The sequence below is a fragment of the Ascaphus truei genome, chromosome 1 (genome assembly GCF_040206685.1).
Source record: "Ascaphus truei isolate aAscTru1 chromosome 1, aAscTru1.hap1, whole genome shotgun sequence".
Lineage (NCBI taxonomy): Eukaryota > Metazoa > Chordata > Amphibia > Anura > Ascaphidae > Ascaphus > Ascaphus truei.
This window is the reverse complement of record NC_134483.1, coordinates 505,852,362-505,870,748: the sequence shown is the minus strand read 5'-3', so window position 1 is coordinate 505,870,748 and position 18,387 is coordinate 505,852,362. Positions and strand designations below refer to the sequence as shown.

At 38.3% G+C, this 18,387-nt stretch overlaps 1 protein-coding gene across 2 annotated transcripts in view; it reads right to left on the bottom strand.

The window, feature by feature from the left end:
- Positions 1–18,387, bottom strand: part of SORCS2 (sortilin related VPS10 domain containing receptor 2) — a 639,263-nt gene that overhangs the window by 134,528 nt on the left and 486,348 nt on the right. For both annotated transcript variants that reach the window (XM_075569815.1, XM_075569821.1), the window contains exons 6-7: positions 15,836–15,954; positions 7,018–7,107 (exon numbers count right to left, since the gene is read on the bottom strand). In XM_075569815.1, coding sequence (XP_075425930.1) covers positions 7,018–7,107; positions 15,836–15,954 — 209 coding nt within the window. The remainder of the gene's footprint in view (positions 1–7,017; positions 7,108–15,835; positions 15,955–18,387) is intronic.

Genomic DNA, 18,387 nt, shown 5'->3' with positions numbered 1-18,387 from the left:
TTTTCTGTTTCCTCCTCCCCTACCGCCAGCACGGCTTCCAATAACGGTCCGACCGTCTGTGAAAACCTGCTGACCGGCAACCCTTGCTATCAGCCCCGCCTGGATACCTGCAGCCTGAGCAGGATTTCACGTACAGATACCAGCAAGCTTATACTGTATGTACCAAAGCGATTTCCAGCCTCATCAGCTGTCAACTACAGGTGTATAATCAAGAGGAGAGAGGTTCAGGGCACTACGGATTTCGCAATGCGCAATGTACTGAGAGACGCCTGTGGGAGAAACCAGAAGATTTTAAGTAATTTCACCTGGGTCGGGAGCTATAAATAGTGGACATTATGTGATTTATTTTATATCTTCACTTGAGAAAGACCACGCTTGTTGGTTGAAACGTTGTGCTTATCTAATACATTTTTGAAATCCGTAGTGCCCTGAACCTCTCTCCTTTTGTACTGTAATTAAAAACATACAGGTATATTTAAATAAGGCAGCAAATAATTTTATTGGTGGGTGCAGTAAGTAAAAAAACATTAATGGTCTCCAATACAGTAAAAACATTGATAGTATGAATACAATCTACAGCTATCAACATTATTTTTATTGGTGGAGTACTGTACGTAAAAAAACATTAATGTGTACTGTAATAAAAAACATACAGGTACATTTAAATAAGGCAGCAAATTATTTTATTGGTGGGTGCAGTAAGTAAAAAAACATTAATGGTGTACTGTAATTAAAAACATACAGGTATACAGTATTTAAAAAAAACATATTAGAATACAATTTAAAACAATGAACAAGTCAGAAATTAATCAACATTTTAACAGACGACCAATGACGAAGCGAATTTGATCCCCAGCAGATTGTCCTTCCAGGGCCGATGCCTTGTATGCCACAAAAAGCCATTAATGGAGTCTCGCACGATTTTCATTAAAGGATCGGTAATTGAGAAATAGCGCCGCAATTTATCCACAATAGTCTTCCGTAAATTTTCAGGAAGAGCCTTTTTCTCGCGATTCCCTTCGTAGTTTACATTGTGTGCCCATCCTAAGTACAACGGGTATTGCACGTGGTGCTTGAAAATTAACAAGGCATGCCTCTGGGGTATACGAGCACTTACTTAAGTATAGCAAACCTATACTTCTCCCTGAGTGGCTGGGGCAGCTCGCGCAGGATGATGTGGGGCACCGTCTCAATGCAAGCGTATGTGGGTTGGATTCTGGGAGCGGGTGTGCTTGTGGCAGCGGGTGAGGGTAGGTTGTCTGGGAGGATGCTTTCCTCCTGTCTTGTCTCCTTGTCAGTGTTTGCTCCTGGCGTGGTCTTGACGGGGTTGTCATGTTATCCTCGTCAACAGCATACATGAACACATATTCTTCTGATGGAGGGGTGTGCTTGGTGATGGAAGATTGAAGGTCCCATTCATCCCATCCATGCCACCCTCCTGCTCTGGCGTCCAAGGTACAGGGGCATGAACTCCGAGCAAATTATGTATCCCCGCTATGTCAGTCTCTATCGTCTCCATCCGTGGATCCATCTTCTCCATCCATTGATCCATCTTCTCCATCCGTTGATCCATCTTCTCCATCCGTTGATCCATATTTAGCATGGTCTCTAAAAGAAGATCTATCTTTACCAGCATAGATTTCCCAGGGATATCGACACTTAACCCATTCAGCATGCGGTCTAACGAGCTGGATCTTGTGGATGGGGTGCTGTGGACATCTGGGTGGATGGGTGCATAAGAGGATGAGATGGGGTGTACATCACTGAATTTCTTCTTGACATAATAAGGCTTCTTTAAAGATGGGTGCATAAGAGGATGAGATGGAGTGTACATCACCGAATTTCTTCTTGACATAATAAGGCTTCTTTAAAGCCTTGCCTGTAGCCTTTAGAGTCGTTAGAAGGTTTCCTTTATTAGCCTTAGCCTTTGGCTTTGGCCTTGGCTTGGAAACGGCTGCTGCCTTTTGCTTTTTCTGCAGGACAGGCACGGCAGAGGCTAGTGGGTTTCTGCGTCCGTAGAATCGGGGTTGATCCATGGAAGCAGATGGCACAATGCAGTATTTGGACAAGGGCAAGTTCAGATACAGATCATCGAGTGGTGAGCTATGCAATGTGTATCACCTTTTATGCATGGCGACGAGGTGCAGGTGTTAAAAGTGGGCGTACTCTAATGTGAGTCATTAAAGTATAAAAACACCATCCATTTTGTGGATTCACTGCACATTGAATACACATCGACTAAACATCGAATATACATTCTTGTGCTTGTATTTCTTTCTACACGCAGCGATGCCTGTTAAAAAGATTTCTAAGGATCTCAGCATGAGAATAAAGGAGATGTACACGAGAGGACAACGAATTGCGGATATTCAACGTTGGCTAAGTACTTCTGGCCTCATTGTGCCAGCAGCAACCATGAGCTATCATGCCCACGGTAAGACCAAAAAAGTAAAGAGGACACCACGTAAGTACTGTACTGTACTGTATCTATCTATTATTATTAGCGCTGTCTATTTATATAACTCTATTCTATACAGTATCTATCTATTATTATTGTTATCGCTGTCTATTTATATAACTCTATTCTATACAGTATCTATCTATTATTATTGTTATCGCTGTCTATTTATATAACTGTATTCTATACAGTATCTGTCTATTATTATTGTTATCGCTGTCTATTTATAACTCTATTCTATACAGTATCTATCTATTATTAATTTTATCGCTGTCTATTTGTATAACTCTATTCTATACAGTATCTATCTATTATTATTGTTATCGCTGTATATTTATACAGTATAACTATTCTATTAAAGTAATATCTATATTTGGCCATACTGTAGGCCTGAGCATAAATGTACCTGTACTTGTGGCCTACTGCAACGTATTGCTGTTTTTCCTTTAAACTGCAGGAAGACAACTGTTCTGGTTGACAGAATAAGTGAAGGGAATGATGAGAAGAGTGCCTTAAAAGGTCAAATACACTGTGCAGAAAAATCACAATCTAACCGTATCAGAGACCAGCATTAAGAAGATGAGACGCATAATTGGATGAGGTTAGTACTGGACAGTACAGGAGGTGAAAAGTGGGGTTTAATAAACTGTACCGTACCTATAAAATTATTCCTTGTCATTACAGAGCGTACCCTGTGATAAGGGACGTCAACAAGATAAAGAGAGTGGTCCAGGCACAGGCATGGATCGACAGTGGCGAAACTTTTCAGGATTGCATCTATACTGTCGAGTCTACTGTATCTCTGGAGAGATTTGCCACCTTTGCATTCCACAAAAAAGGACGCATATCTATGAAGCCGCGTCCAAAAGACCCAGTGAAGATGCATGTGTGGGGTGCCATCTCTAGGCGTGGACCAGGATGCATCGTCATCTATGATGGTACAGTATAATAAGGCACAAAGTCACATGCTGTAGCCTTAAGCACTGTACTGTACTACTGTAGTGTGCATTATTTTGAGCACTTCTTCCCTGCGGTATCAACTGGGTGAAAACGCCAGCGGAGTAAGTATGGTAACCGTGTCTCGTTTTTTCCCACTGTTTACTGTGTATCTCTTTAACTAATTCTCCTTTTTTCCCCCTCCAATGACAGATCGCCAGACTTCAATCCTATCGAATGGTCTGGTATCAGCTGAAGGACCATATCCGAAAAGTGGTGAAACCCTCAAAAAAGGATGAGTTGACGAATGGCATAATGAGTTTTTGGAACGATGTGCTCACCGTGGAACGATGTAATAAATATATCAACCATATTGCGACTGTGTTGCCCATTGTGATAGAGCGTAATGGGAAAGCATCAGGAAGGTAATATGGTACAGTACTGTACTGTTGCAGGGTAAGTACAGGCACACCAAGTACAGTAGGATACAGTTAGGTATGGCACAGATTGTTTTACAGTATACAGCATACACTTTACTGCACTAATTTGTAATTTTTAGAGTGAGCTGCACCACCAATCTTGTTACAAAGTATTTTACAGTATAGTAGTTCCAGTATACAGTAGTTTGACCGTAGTAACTGCATACAGTAGTCCAATATGGAGTAGTTTTATTGTACACAATGTAATTATACGCACTTAACTGCATTTTTTTCTTTCCTTTTCAGAGAGAGCTGGCTGCACTACAAAAGGACGGGTGGGGGAGGGGGGTATCATGTGTAAATTGTGTGAACTGTGTGTATAGTGTATCATTGGTTACATTTTTATTCATTGGCTAATCAGATTAACATATTCAATTCGAGAAGGGTTTATCACGAGTGCGCATGCGTTACCGTAAACAAAGCCTCAAAGGGTTGGGGGGGGTGGATGGATGAGTCATCATAATGGATTAGCATAAATTATACATGCATGTGCATTAATCATCAACTAGGTCCCTTCCCAAAGTGAATTACACGCAGGCGCAGAGATATGACGCTCGGCTCGGGACGATTAAAGCACAAAGCCAAGCTTTTGAAAATGAATGGTTTTCGAGAGGTGTCGATATGAAGTTGAAATCCTTGAGCCTGGTGTGGGTCTGCGGGGGGATGGGGTAAAGCTGCATGAAGGATTAGCAGTATTGTACTGTAGTTCAAAGACATATTTTCAACAGGTCATCATAATGTTTTGATCCCCACACCCCCAAATCAATAAAAATTACATAAAGCATGTGAATGACCAGTGTCACATTAAAAAGCTACAGTACCGATAGAATATCAGAATAACAAGAATTTTTATGCAGGCACACATGTCTGGAAACAAAACTTAAAAAAAAAAAAAATCCAGACTTGAACTTCCACATGATTTTGAAGTTATACACGCATGCGCATTAATCATCAACTAGGTCCCTTCCCAAAGAGGATTACACGCAGGTGCAGAGATGTGACGCTCGGCACGATTAAAAGCACAAAGCCAAGCTTTTGAAAATTAATGTTTTCTGAGAGGTGTCGATAAGAAGTTGAAATCCTTGAGCCTTGTGTGTGTCTGCAGGGGGGAGGGGGGTAAAGCTACATGAAGGATTAGCAGTACTGTACTGTACTTCAAAGATATATTTTCAACAGGTCATCATAATGTTTTGATCCCCACACCCCCAAATCAATAAAAATGACATAAAGCATGTGAATGACCTGTGTCACATTAAAAAGCTAAAGTACCGATAGAATATCAGAATAACAAGAATTTTTATGCAGGCACACATGTCTGGAAACGAAACTTAAAAAAAAAAAAAAAATCCAGACTTGAACTTCCACATGATTTTGAAGTTATACACGCATGCGCATTAATCATCAACTAGGTCCCTTCCCAAAGAGGATTACACGCAGGCGCAGAGATGTGCCGCTCGGCACGATTAAAAGCACAAAGCCAAGCTTTTGGAAATGAATGGTTTTCGAGAGGTGTCGATAAGAAGTTGAAATCCTTGAGCCTTGCGTGTGTCTGTGGGGGGTAGGGGGGTTAAGCTGCATGAAAGATTAGCAGTACTGTACTGTAGTTCAAAGACATATTTTCAACAGGTCATCATAATGTTTTGATCCCCACATCTTAAATCAATAAAAATTACATAAAGCATGTGAATGACCAGTGTCACATTAAAAAGCTACAGTACCGATAGAATATCAGAATAACAAGAATTTTTATGCAGGCACACATGTCTGGAAACTAAACTTAAAATAAAAAAATAATTTTTTTTTCCAGACTTGAACTTCCACATGATTGTGAAGTTATACACGCATGCGCTGAAATGTGACACCAGGCTCTGTACGTTATACACGCAGGAATGTGATGACAGGTTCGGGATGATTGTAGCCAGAAAGCCATCTGGCTGGGAGAGGTGTACTGAACTGTAGATAAGAAGTTGAAATAGTACTTTAGCCATGTGTGTGCGGGGGCGAGAGGGAGAGCGCTGTATGTGCCGAAATGTGATACTGTAACACGCCTATGCGTTTCAACAATGTTCAAATGAGACATACAGTACTGTACGGTACACGCATAATACTGTTTAAAAAGAGTATGAAAACAAGTAAAAGTACTGATTACAAAATAATACAGTACATACAGTACTGTATAGAAATGTGATCATTTTATATTCGAAGAAGACGCGACGCTACAGTATATTTTTGTAATACTGTATACTGTAAATCCTCCATTTTACAAATACAGTACTGCGCACGCACACATAGACATAATGCATTAGACTTTTAAGACAACAGCTCGTGAACGCCCACCTGTGTTTTTTAGACGGTATTGCAGTATAGCGAACAGCGCTAAAAATCCGAGCGCTAACATACCGGAAAGCGCTATGGAAAAACAGTTAGCAGAGCGCCGCGGATCCGGCCGCATTAGGATAAAGGCATTAGGATAAAGGCGGCCGCAGCTGTACTTCCCTACCATTAGTTTCCCACCCCCTGCTTTTCCCTATGCATATCCTCCATTCATACCCCTTTCCCCTTATGTGTTATTTAGCACTAGGATTACTGTTTACTCCCACATCTTTCAGTCTTTGTTTTTATTATATATGCTTTCACATTAAACCTACATTGCAGATTTTCTGTCTTTTCTGTAGTTTCAATGGAGGCTCATACTTTAGGAGAACCTGCATTAGGGCTATTCAAGGTGAATTAGAGTTTACAAAGCTCTTCACAGCTTTCTTCTTGAAATGTGGTTTCTACTTCTGTGACACAGAACACTTGAAGAAGAAACCTGTAAGGTTCTGAAAGCACTATACCATAATCTACGAAAAGCCCTAATGTTGGTTCCTTAACGTCTATCCTAACCTACAAGAAATTTACATTTCCTCAAGTTCAATACGGTTAATAGAACTTTGAACTAAGCTGTGATATTTGAGCATACTGTAGTAGTCTACGGTGAATGCCATTCTGCTTGAATTGTATCTATATCCATTGTCCCTCAATATATTGTCACGTCCAAATCCCAATTTTATCCTATGGACACTGCATGTTTTAGATTTGGATCACCATTTGTTTATTCTCTATAGAAAATTGGTTCTCTGGAGTAAAGTTGTGCTTACTTACCTTTGGAAGGGCATATTTTGGCAGCTTCATTTGTACAAAGTCGTGTCGTCGGTACGATGCATAATATTTGCTCTGATTTCCTGTTGTTGCCTGCAAATGCAATGGGAACATTTTATGTACGTTTTTCTGTCGAGTCTTAAGATGACTGTTACAACCTTGAGGTCACGGTACAACTTTTAAAATTTGCAACTTAAAATGTTTCTCGTCACATTAATCTGTACTATACTGTAAACAACAACAAATTATATTAATGTTATTTTTACAAGTCAAAGTTTCTTTTAAACGAGGAATAGTGATCAAAGATTAAATAATCGTGTTCTATGCAGTCAGCAAAATGTTCTTTTCATGAACAATCAATGAAGAAAAAAAACAGGGGCGCAGATCTCAATTAGGATATAAAAAATAAATGAAAAAGAAAATAGTGTAACACTGTATAGTAGAAAAATGTACCAACAGGGATAATCTCTAAGTTAATAAAAACACAAAGTATTGCACTTACACAAGTTACACAGGCTAATCCCTGAGGAAGACGGATAGGTTGAAACGCGTAGGGCGGAGTCTGGGCTGCACCAGGACTTTGGGGGGATTCATGCACAGCTGGTGGACATCACTATTCAGCCTAATTGACTGCTCTACGACCGTGGAGCATTATCTGAAGCTGATACCGGGTGTGACGCCTGCCAGTTCTTGTGTTGTGACCCTGGGGGTCTGATTGACCTTTACAAAGTCACTTGTGTAAGTGCAATACTTTGTGTTTTTATTCATTAAAAGCAATAGTATTCTATATTTCGCTATTTCCTTCTGCATGTGGGGTCTGCCTCCCTTCTTCTTTCCTATTGATCATCTGCGTTTTCATTAATGACAGTGTTAATTTACTTTATCACATATTGTGTTGTGTCATTCGCGCTTGTACCCCTTTTTTCTTCATGAACAATCAATATAGCCTTATTTTTCATGCTTTAAACCATATTTAGAAAACATTGGCATGTAGGTGTACAGTATGGTACTTTCTTACCCATACAAAAAGTGCTATTTGTGTCAAGTCAAATAGTCATTAGAATTGACTTCCCAGTAGATCCGTACAGTATCAGATTGTCTATAGACAATGTGCACAAAATAGTTATTTAGATGCATTTTCTACAGGTTGTGTATTACACAACAAACATCAACGCTAGCTACTGTAAATGTAACTTCAAAACACAAATATTAAGCACACATGTGCCACATACATTGACTTGACTAACTTAACGTGGATCGAGCTCCAATACCCCCAAATTCTTCCCATTAATAATTAACTTAATTTTGCCCCATGTAATTTGTACCGTAAGTCGTCTGTTTATTCTTGCATCCCAAATGCATAGCCTTACATTTATCTGTATTAAACCTCATCTGCCATTTATCTGCCCACGTTTCCAGTCTCTCCAAGTCCTGCTGGAGGGAAATGACATCCTGCTCTGATTTTACTACCTTGCACAATTTAGTATCATCAGCAAAGATGGAGACTTAACTCTATATGCCAACCTCAAGGTAATTAAAAAACAAGTTAAAAATAAGTGGTCCCAGTACTGAACATTGAGGTACTTCACTTACAACTTTAGCTCAACCTGAAAAGGTTACATTTATAACCATTTTTCCATCCAGGTGCAAATATTTTTACCCAGATCAATTTCCTTTACTTTGAATATTACATCTGGAAAGTTTTTGCAATGGAGGAAGCACACAAGAGCTTTGAATATAAGTAAACTTACTCTGTATTCAAATCATAAGAGTAGGCATAGATGTAATGTTTCAGGACCAGTTGTCCTTTCCTCAGACCATACACCTGGTTTATTTATGCCTGCTCTTACAGTATGATTTGAATACAGACAAAGTTTACTTACATACAAGGCTTCCTCCATTGCAAAAAAATTAATACTATTCTGGATCCAGCTTTGAGACGCCGGGATCGACGAAGGGTGAGAACCAGTGAGGGAATCTTTCATTTACGTTATACAAACAGCGGTGTGCCACTATTCCTATATATTGAATACTACATCTTGTGTGACACCGTATAAAAAACCTTTGCAAAATCTAAGTAGACCACATCAACAGTATTACCCTGGTCTAAATTTCTACTTACCTCCTCAAAGAAACAAATAAGGTTAGTTTGGCATGACCTATCCTTCATAAATCCATGCTGACTATAACTAATAATTTTAACTATTAGGTATTCCTGAATATAATTCCATACTAAATCTTGAAGTAGATTCCCCACTATTTATGTTAGGTTTACTGGTCTGTAATTCCAAGGTTATGATCTAGCTCCCTTTTTAAATATAGGCACCTCGTCTACTTTACGCCAATCTTGTGGTACCGAGCCTGTGGAAATGGAGTCTTTCAATATTAAATGTAACGATTTAGCTATTATTGCACTTGGCTCATTAAGAACCTTTGGGTGCATGCCATTGAGGCTAGGTGCTTTATTTACTTTAATTTAATCAAGCTGCCCATGCATTCTTCCTCAATTAACCATTTTGAGATACACCATTAATATAGAGGCTGTAGCTTCCTCCTGTTGCATTTAATATCTCACCTTTTCCTTCTCTCCAATAATTTGCTTGCCCATCTCACACTGAAAGGGTTCTATATTCTCTTTTCTAATCTTTTTGTTTTTAAGGTATTTGAAGAACTTTGTAGGTTTCATCTTACTTTCTATTGCAATCATTATAATCCAATGTAATTGTCTTTCAGCACCCTCAAAAACCTGTTTCCTTTAGTTACAATGGTAATCTCATTACTCCAGTCTATGTCCAAATAATTAAAATCACTCATTATAGAAACATGACCTAGTTTTGTGGCCTTCTCCTTTGCAAAGGTATTCTGGTTTCCTCAATTTCATACATATTTGGTGGTTTATAGCATATCACTACAAAAGTTCTTAAAACTTTAACCTCCACTGCTAATTTCTATCTACAAAGCCTCTATTTTCAGGAATCCCTTCATAAACCTCTTCGTTTATAATAGGTTTTAAACCCATTATAACATATAACCATAGTCTACTGTCTCTTCTATTTGCTCCATACCTCCGAAAAAGGGAATCGCCCTCTAAATGAACTGCCCAACTATGAGTTTTATCCCACCATGTGTCAGTAATGCCTATGATATTATATTTATCCCTTCTAGTTATTAATTCAAGTGCCTCCATTTGATCTGATAGGCTTCTTGCATTAGAAAGCGTGCACTTAAGGTTTTTTCCAGTCTGTACTATTGTTACCTTATCCGTGCCTGCCTTTCTACTCCAATTGAATGTAGTCTTGAGAAGTTTACTAGTATTAGCTATATTTAATATTGGTACCTCCATGCTTGCTAAACCGCCACTTCCCCCCATTCTACCTCCATGACCCATAGCTACTGTATTTCCCCATTCCTATCTATTCTGTCTAGTCCGTCCCCTCTTGCTTGTCCCTCCCCCTCCTAGTTTCCTGTCTTTCTTCCACCCTCACACAGAATATCCTTCTTTGTTGAGGGGCAATCCGTCCATATAAATAAGAGCTAAACCAGTTTAAAGCATGTGGTCCAATGCCAGAGTCCTTGAGTTCGTTTAACATAATAGCGTGATCAACAGTTTGAAAATCCTTTGCAAAATGTAGGAATTTTGCGCCAGTCAGTTGTTCATGTTCCATTCTACACTGGATCTCACTGCATATTTTTTTTACAAGTTATATTTAGGAAGGGGTGAAGAGGGTACAAAAGAAAATTAATTAACTAATCATTCAGTTTGGGGAGCAGGAGTGCTTATAGTTGGGTTTCTTTTTTTTCTTTGATCATTTACAATGAACTTACCCATCAGCACACCTCCCACCTCCTTAAATTTATCAAGCTGTAGTGGGGCACCTTTATTGTTATCATATTTGGCATTTAAGCCAGTTTCAAAATGTAAGTAGAATTATATGTTAATAACAGAATGAAGACTACGTGCTTTAAGTATACTACTTTTTAATTATGTTCTGGGGACACGTGTGGAAAACCTCCATAGAGAATAATTGAAGTACACAGAGATGTGACTTATTTTTTTTCTAAGTATAAGTTCCAAAAGTCTAAGAACAATTTAGACTATTCAATTGCGTCTTTGACAGCTAGAGACTCATTAGTCACTATAATATGCATACACAGTAAATCAAGTAAGCTTCTTAACTGTCTTTTTCAAATCGCTTGGACCTCAGCATACTGCAGTTTGCATTACAAATAAGTAATTATTGTGGTTTCGTCAGCACAACCTCTACCAGTAAGTCTCAGAATGAATATAAATATGACTGAAGGAGTATCTTAGCAGAAAGAACACTGCTTCTGAAGCACGTAAAGCTGGTTCAAATCCTAGTGTCAGGGCTCTTTGCGTGACTTTGGGAAAGTCACTCTATCTGCCTATTCCTCCGTTATCTAAAATTGATTTATTCAGCCAGGGACTCATTGTGCCCCAAAATAAGATTGTAATCTCTTCAGTCGGAAATTCACTGTTCCTACAGAATGCTAAGTACATTATAAACACAATATGAGAAAAATATTATTATTATTTAGGGAAATTAACTGGTAAAAGTTGTCAAAGGCACAATTTAGATGTTTATATCACACTCTTGAACACTTCTACTGTACATAGAGCCTTATTCCAATTGAAGGAGTCTCAAAATTTGTAAAAGGTGCATTTTATACAGGTACATTTTTAGGCTCTTGCCCATAGATCAATATGTGTGCAAATACATTGATTAGTCTTCATACCTAGTGTGGTGGTCCCCTAAGAGAGGTTTCAGGACCACTAGCCTGTGAAAAAGCCAAATAGCCACAATTTCCAAAACAATTATCACATTTAAAGGAGACACACAATGTTTTGTTTTCATAGTTCTTTTTTTTATGAATATATATTAAAAGTATGTCTAGAAATTTGAAATACATTCGTACATTTATATAAATCAAGATCCCTTGTATAGGAGTTAGCCATAAACTTGGATTATACGAGTATAGATTTCTAAAATTGAACATACTCTATGTTGTCTGCATTATTATGATACTGTAAATATGCAATTAATACTCTATCACAAACTACATAAGATTATATTATTGGTCAATACAATAGATATTAAGCACAATCTCACGGTGAAGCTCAATGTTCGAAATTATATATATTGGGAACTTTGATGTATCTAGCTGTGTATAGACACACACACACACACACACACACACACACACACACACACACACACACACACACACACACACACACACACACACACACACACACACACACACACACACACACACACACACAAACACACACACACGTGTATGTGTGTGTGTGTGTGTGTGTGTATATATATATCTCTATACACAGCTAGATATATCAAAGTTCCCAACATAAGGAAATATAAACAAATCCAACCCTGGTATAGCTCCAGAACCCTCTTTTTTCTCTTCTTACCTAAATTCCAAAGACTTTTTTTAAACTTTAATAGCAATCATTTTTCTGAGCCATGAGCAGGGGCAAATAATTTGCCACAGACCTAATCCTGGAGGAGGGCATTTCACTGATATCACATTATTAATTTCCTCATAAGTAAGGAAGATGCCACTACCCTTTTTATTCTAAAACACATGCTGCTACTGTATCTTTTAAAGTTTAATATTTCTGGAACAGGTGGGACCTGAGGTTGTGTTGGAATCATACATTTTTCTAATTTCCTTCAAAAATGGAAATCTTTGGTTGGGATTGAGGCTGTACTATGTATTAAATTCAGACAATGTATACAGATGTGGCAGATGTTATTACCCATCTTAACGTAAAGCACCAAATAATGCATCAAATAATGCATGCGATCTCCTTAACCATTTTTTAAAATAACTGTGAAATAACTTGCCAGAATTAACGCAACACATTGTATTAACGGAGGTGGCAACATCTGAACACATACACGTTGAAAATCTCACCCTATTTATGTTTGACTTAACAATCAATCCCGCCATTTATGGAACTTTTTTTTTTTTTTTGGAGAATCATAACAGGGGAATCCCCTCGAGCTGAATCATGCGATTCTTAGCTCGGGGGGACTCGATTGAGACTTTTTTTTATGCGCCTGTAAGATTAAAGGTGGGTTTTGGTGTCCTCTAATAATAAGCTATGATTACATTACTGCTTCTTATTGGCCCATGGGAATGAGGCTTGGATGGCAGACATATTGATTACCCAAAAGGCACCAGAAACACCCTCATATAGAATGGTAGATGACCCGAGATAAAAATGGTGTGGTTGAGCACTGAGAGACCTCTATTCTGATTCTGTTAAAGAAATTGGGGGGGGGGGGGGGCAGGGGGTCTGCTTGAATTACATTTGTATTGTAAACTATGAGATTGTAAATTCATGTGCAATGGTAAAACCAATGTTTAGCTTCCATTTTTATAAATCACTCACAGACTAGCTTCATACTGTATCTGTACAACGTGCAGTTCATGAAGAGGAAAAGCTATTCAAACAATCACTCACTGTCCATCCTGATCTCTACAGCATCCAGCAAAATGAATTACTGTTATCTGCTAGCAACACTTTTGATTTATATTTTTTATTTTGACAGAGGCAGGCAATTCTAGAGGTAACAGCAAAGTGAATGGGTACCTTTTACGGAAAGTTAATTAGATTAAGTAAATTTATAGATCAATACAGGAATGAATCAGAAACAGCCTCTTACTTTGTTACCGACGTGTGGAATGTCAGCACTCAATCATAAGTCTTTTATGTGACATCTTATAACCTCTCTCCTTCTGCTCATATACTGACCGCGATGAAAAAGATCTATTCCACTTGTACTGTTCTCCTATCCTGTTATTTATCAGCATTTATTATTTAAGATCACAATAATTTTAGAGTAGTGCAGCGGCTGAATGTCAATGTTTATCTGTTTATCCGGTAATGGCTAGATTAGTTAAACTGACTTTGGAATAATGCATTTTGAGTACTAGCGATGAGAGAGTTGTAACATATATGCTTTACATAAAGATACAAATAGCATTAGTACAATATTTACTGCACTAATTTGCCAACACAGCTCAAGTCCAGCAATGAAATCTATGAAAGTAGTCTCTCATTGTTGATGCTATCTAAATTATTGTCACCAATTATGGTGTCCACTATGATGATAGTTTTGTAATAAGGGCAATAGTCCGCTGATAACTAAATTGAGACACTCGATTAACTTACATAAGAAACCTATGGATTTCAGGAGGTAATGATTTTCACTCACTACAGAACCATGTCTGATTAGAACTGGCAAGCTAGAATTGAGAGTCTCTATAACCCTGCAACAATCCATTACGTTTGCTAGCCCTCCAGAAGACATACTGATTGATTATTTTTTTTACAGAGAATATAGTGTTGTTAAGAATGATCTTGATCTTTAACCTCTTTAGTACAAGAGAGACATGCAACACGTTAATCTGCAAAGCGTCCCAGGCCTTTCCTTTAAGGAAATTACTACAGGCATTGTTTAAAAGTTCTGGAAACATTTGAGTGCATAGATGTATAATATTTGTATAAATATAATATTGTTCTGTTTAAATCATATGTAGAGCAGCTCATACGATGAATTCACTTGCACTACAGAAATTCATCGTAGTCATTATCTAACCCAGGAAAAGAAAATCATACTCCGTAAGAATTGTGTCAATAAATATGGGTTTCATAAGAGGCCAAACTTTAACTGTTTTCACTTTACTATTTTCCTTACATTTTATTAAAAAGATATTGGATACCATCCTTATTGTTAAATCTGGCTCAAGGATGTCTTCTCTCTACCCCCTTTGTATCAAAAGCCTTCTCCTGCCTTTAACCCTTCTCACTGACTGTCCCACACCGCTGAAATGCCCTTCCCCTCAACACCCGACCAGCACCCTCTCTATCCACCTTTAAGACCCACCTTAAGACACACTTGCTTAAAGAAGCATATGAGTAGCACCGTGGCTAATACTATACACATGATACCTAAAGCTTGGCCCTCTGCAGACGCACTTACCTGAATGCCCTCCTACTGTCTCTGTACGTTCTCCCCACCAATATTAGAGTGTAAGCTTCCCGGAGCAGGGACTCCTCTTCCGAAATGTTACTTTTATGTCTGAAGCACTTATTCCCATGATCTGTTACTTGTATTATTTGTTATTTATATGATTGCCACGTGTACTAATGTGAAGCGCTATGTACACTAATGGCACTATATAAATACATACATACATACATAATGGACTGCTAAAGCACATTTTGCTAGCTTATCCATTTATCATTAAGAACAATTATTATTGATTGTAATGATTCCTATATAATATACTGTATAATGTAACGCTGATAATGTATGCAGTATTGTACATAGAGTTTTGCAGGCATAAGGGTTCCCTTCTCCGTATACCTTACAATGTAATCATTAGTGCTTGGGGAACATCACTTACTGTCACATAAAGACTTTACACTGGTATTCGAAAAATGTTCTCCAACTGCAAATGCAGTGCTCTTACCACTAAGCTTCTGTCAATAACAATATAAAGAATAAAGTGAACCAGGCCATTTACATGTACAATTCCAAATTCTACCCTTTTGCATTTTCATGACCTGTCAGTTTTGGTAATGGTATTTCTTCTCCAATTCTGCCTATCATGTTTAGCGAGAACATTCTAGTATTGACATTGGTTGTCTTTCCAATGACACACTTTACAATAGAGATTTCCCTCCCCCCACAAAAAAACAATATTTGTGTTATTAAGGAATTCAGTATTTAATTTCCATTGCTTTAATACTAATATGTCATTTTACCTTAAGAAAGGCGTAATCATCCTGTACAGTCAGAGAACTCCGATCAATGCTTCCAGTGAATTGAAATGTTAGTGTTTTGTCGGAGCAATTTTGAATCTGGCATGTCATGTATCGATAACCTGCAAGGAAAAATCAATAGTGGAAACATTAACTACAGTATCTTGAAGAAACTAAAGAAATGAAGAAGGCAGTTTTCGACAAAATTAATACTGTATTTTATTTGCAATTGAAGGTAGGAAGTGTAAAGACTACAAACTGGCCCGTGAATAAGCAATCACAGTGCCTTAAAGCAGCAGTTCAAGATGCTGTTTAAAAAAAATATTCAATACGTGCTTCAATACAATTTACACACTGACAAGTGATTAGCTAAGTTGACGATCGATCCGTTCTCCTGTGATTGGTTGGCGAAGATTCGGTTCCGGGGCTCACTAAATCCCTGTCAGTGCAGCAGACGAGGACCAAAGATGCAAAGTTATGTGTGGAAGATCATGTGACAGGCAGTCACTATATACAATTAGTTCACTGCTAGAGAGAGGGCAGGGCTCAAACTGGGGTGTGCCAGAGCTTGTTTCAGAAGAGGAAGGGGATGTGACTTTGTAAAGGGTTGCCATAGAAACAAAAAAATGCTTGTTACATTATAATACATTAAAAATGTCATTAAACAATGTTTTAAATGCTACAAGTATTTTCTCATAGTACAGAACTGATTTTTTTTTTTAAACCACACTTAGGATATTGCTTTGTCTGCAGCTTTAAATTAAGCAAAATATGAATTAGATGAACCATTGAAAAAAAAGTAATGTGGATGCTGTTTACTGGTAAAGAAATAGAATCTGGGGACCATGCTAAAGATGGACTATTTTGGAAGAGGCCCCATCAAGAACAAATAGAGAGGAAGAAATTCTAACTCAAGATCTTGATGAATTACCTACAAGGGAAGAATTGCTGAAACACAGAATGAGGTAAAGGTTCCCTGAGATGAGATGACAATTGTTACCGAGTGACACACAGGGGGAAATTCTGAAAGCTCTGAGTTTGCTGATCCGTGCAATCTGACACAGATTTAAATAAATTGGGCTTTCCGTGTCAGATCACAGGGATCAGCAACTGGAGCTTGTGGGAGATCATTATCAAGATACACATAGCAATGACATATGGGAAGGGTGAGGGAGGGGGGCTATGTAACAGGGCAAAAGGGAGGCAATTCTTGGGAAAGAAAAAGATCTGTATCATATGTATAAAATAAAATCTAATCGGATTTTTTTCAGAAAGCCTCTATTACCTGTGATAGCAAAAGTCCCAAAACGGGCGAGTAGCCAGGGATGAGATGTTCGCCTCTCTCAATAGGGCTCACCCGGCGATTTGTTCCAGCTGTATAGAGAGCTGCTCAGAGAGAGGTGCCTCTCCCTGCGCAAATCTCGCCAGCGATCTCAGGCTTTAATACAATTTTTATTACTAGTGCAGATGAGCAGGGGGTCTCCAGAGCATTGATTTCAGGTCTGGGGACCCCCTGTTTCCCGAGATACGCTTTGTCCTTATTTTTCAAAAGATCATCTACAAAGTTATAGAAAAGAAGCAGCTTGCATTTGAAGTGGTTGGGCCAATTTTACTTTCGAAAGGCACAAAGGGGTAGCCCCCATTCAGAGAATGAAACCCTTCAGTAAAACTGGAGTTCACTATCAAATCAATCTCTGCCAAGCTGATTTTGAAGGCTTGGTCCATCAAGTAATCATGGAGCAATCATCAGCAAGCTTCTCCAATGTAACGGCCATAATCACTTTTTGGCTGTACAGATTGGCAGACATATCGGATCCACCTTCCTAAGGCTTTGTATAACATACAGTAGATTGCAAAGAAGGATGGGTAGCCATGTTGGTTCTTTCGTCCATGTAGTAACAAAGGAGGGCGAGGGAGTGGGTGGTCCAATAGAAAGGTATGATACAATCTTTTAAACCTTTCAATGTCCTTCATCAGGTCGGAGGACCCTGAGAGGTTTGAATGCTTGTAAAATAACTACTTGTTGGTCCAATAAAAGGTATCATACCACCCACTCCCTCTCCCTCCTTTGTTACTATAACATAGATTTGCTCCGTCATGCTCGTTTGCAGATGATCAAATACATAGATTTAGTAAGGGTTGAATAAGCCCACTCATGAGCAAGTCTGCTTCGCAGCCATCTTAACCATCGTTTGTGACCATTGTAATGTTTGTAATGTAGTGTTTTGTTTATCTGTAACCTTTTGAGGTTGTTAACTTTGTGCAGATTTTAATAGTTGGAGAATATCTGGGGTACAACATGAAATACTATAAACTCACATCCATTTATTTAACATTTTTTTCCGCTATGGAATTGGGACATGTGAGATTTGTGTAGTCTAAAATGACATACGCACATATTTAAAGTTTCCAGTATATGGAAATCTCTTCCAGGATATTATGCCCTAAATCTGGGAAAGCTATTAATCTTCTACGACCAAAGCTTTCCTGATAGTTCAATATACAAATTCCCACCTTCCATGTGTGTGATTTATTATTTTTTCATGCCTTCTACT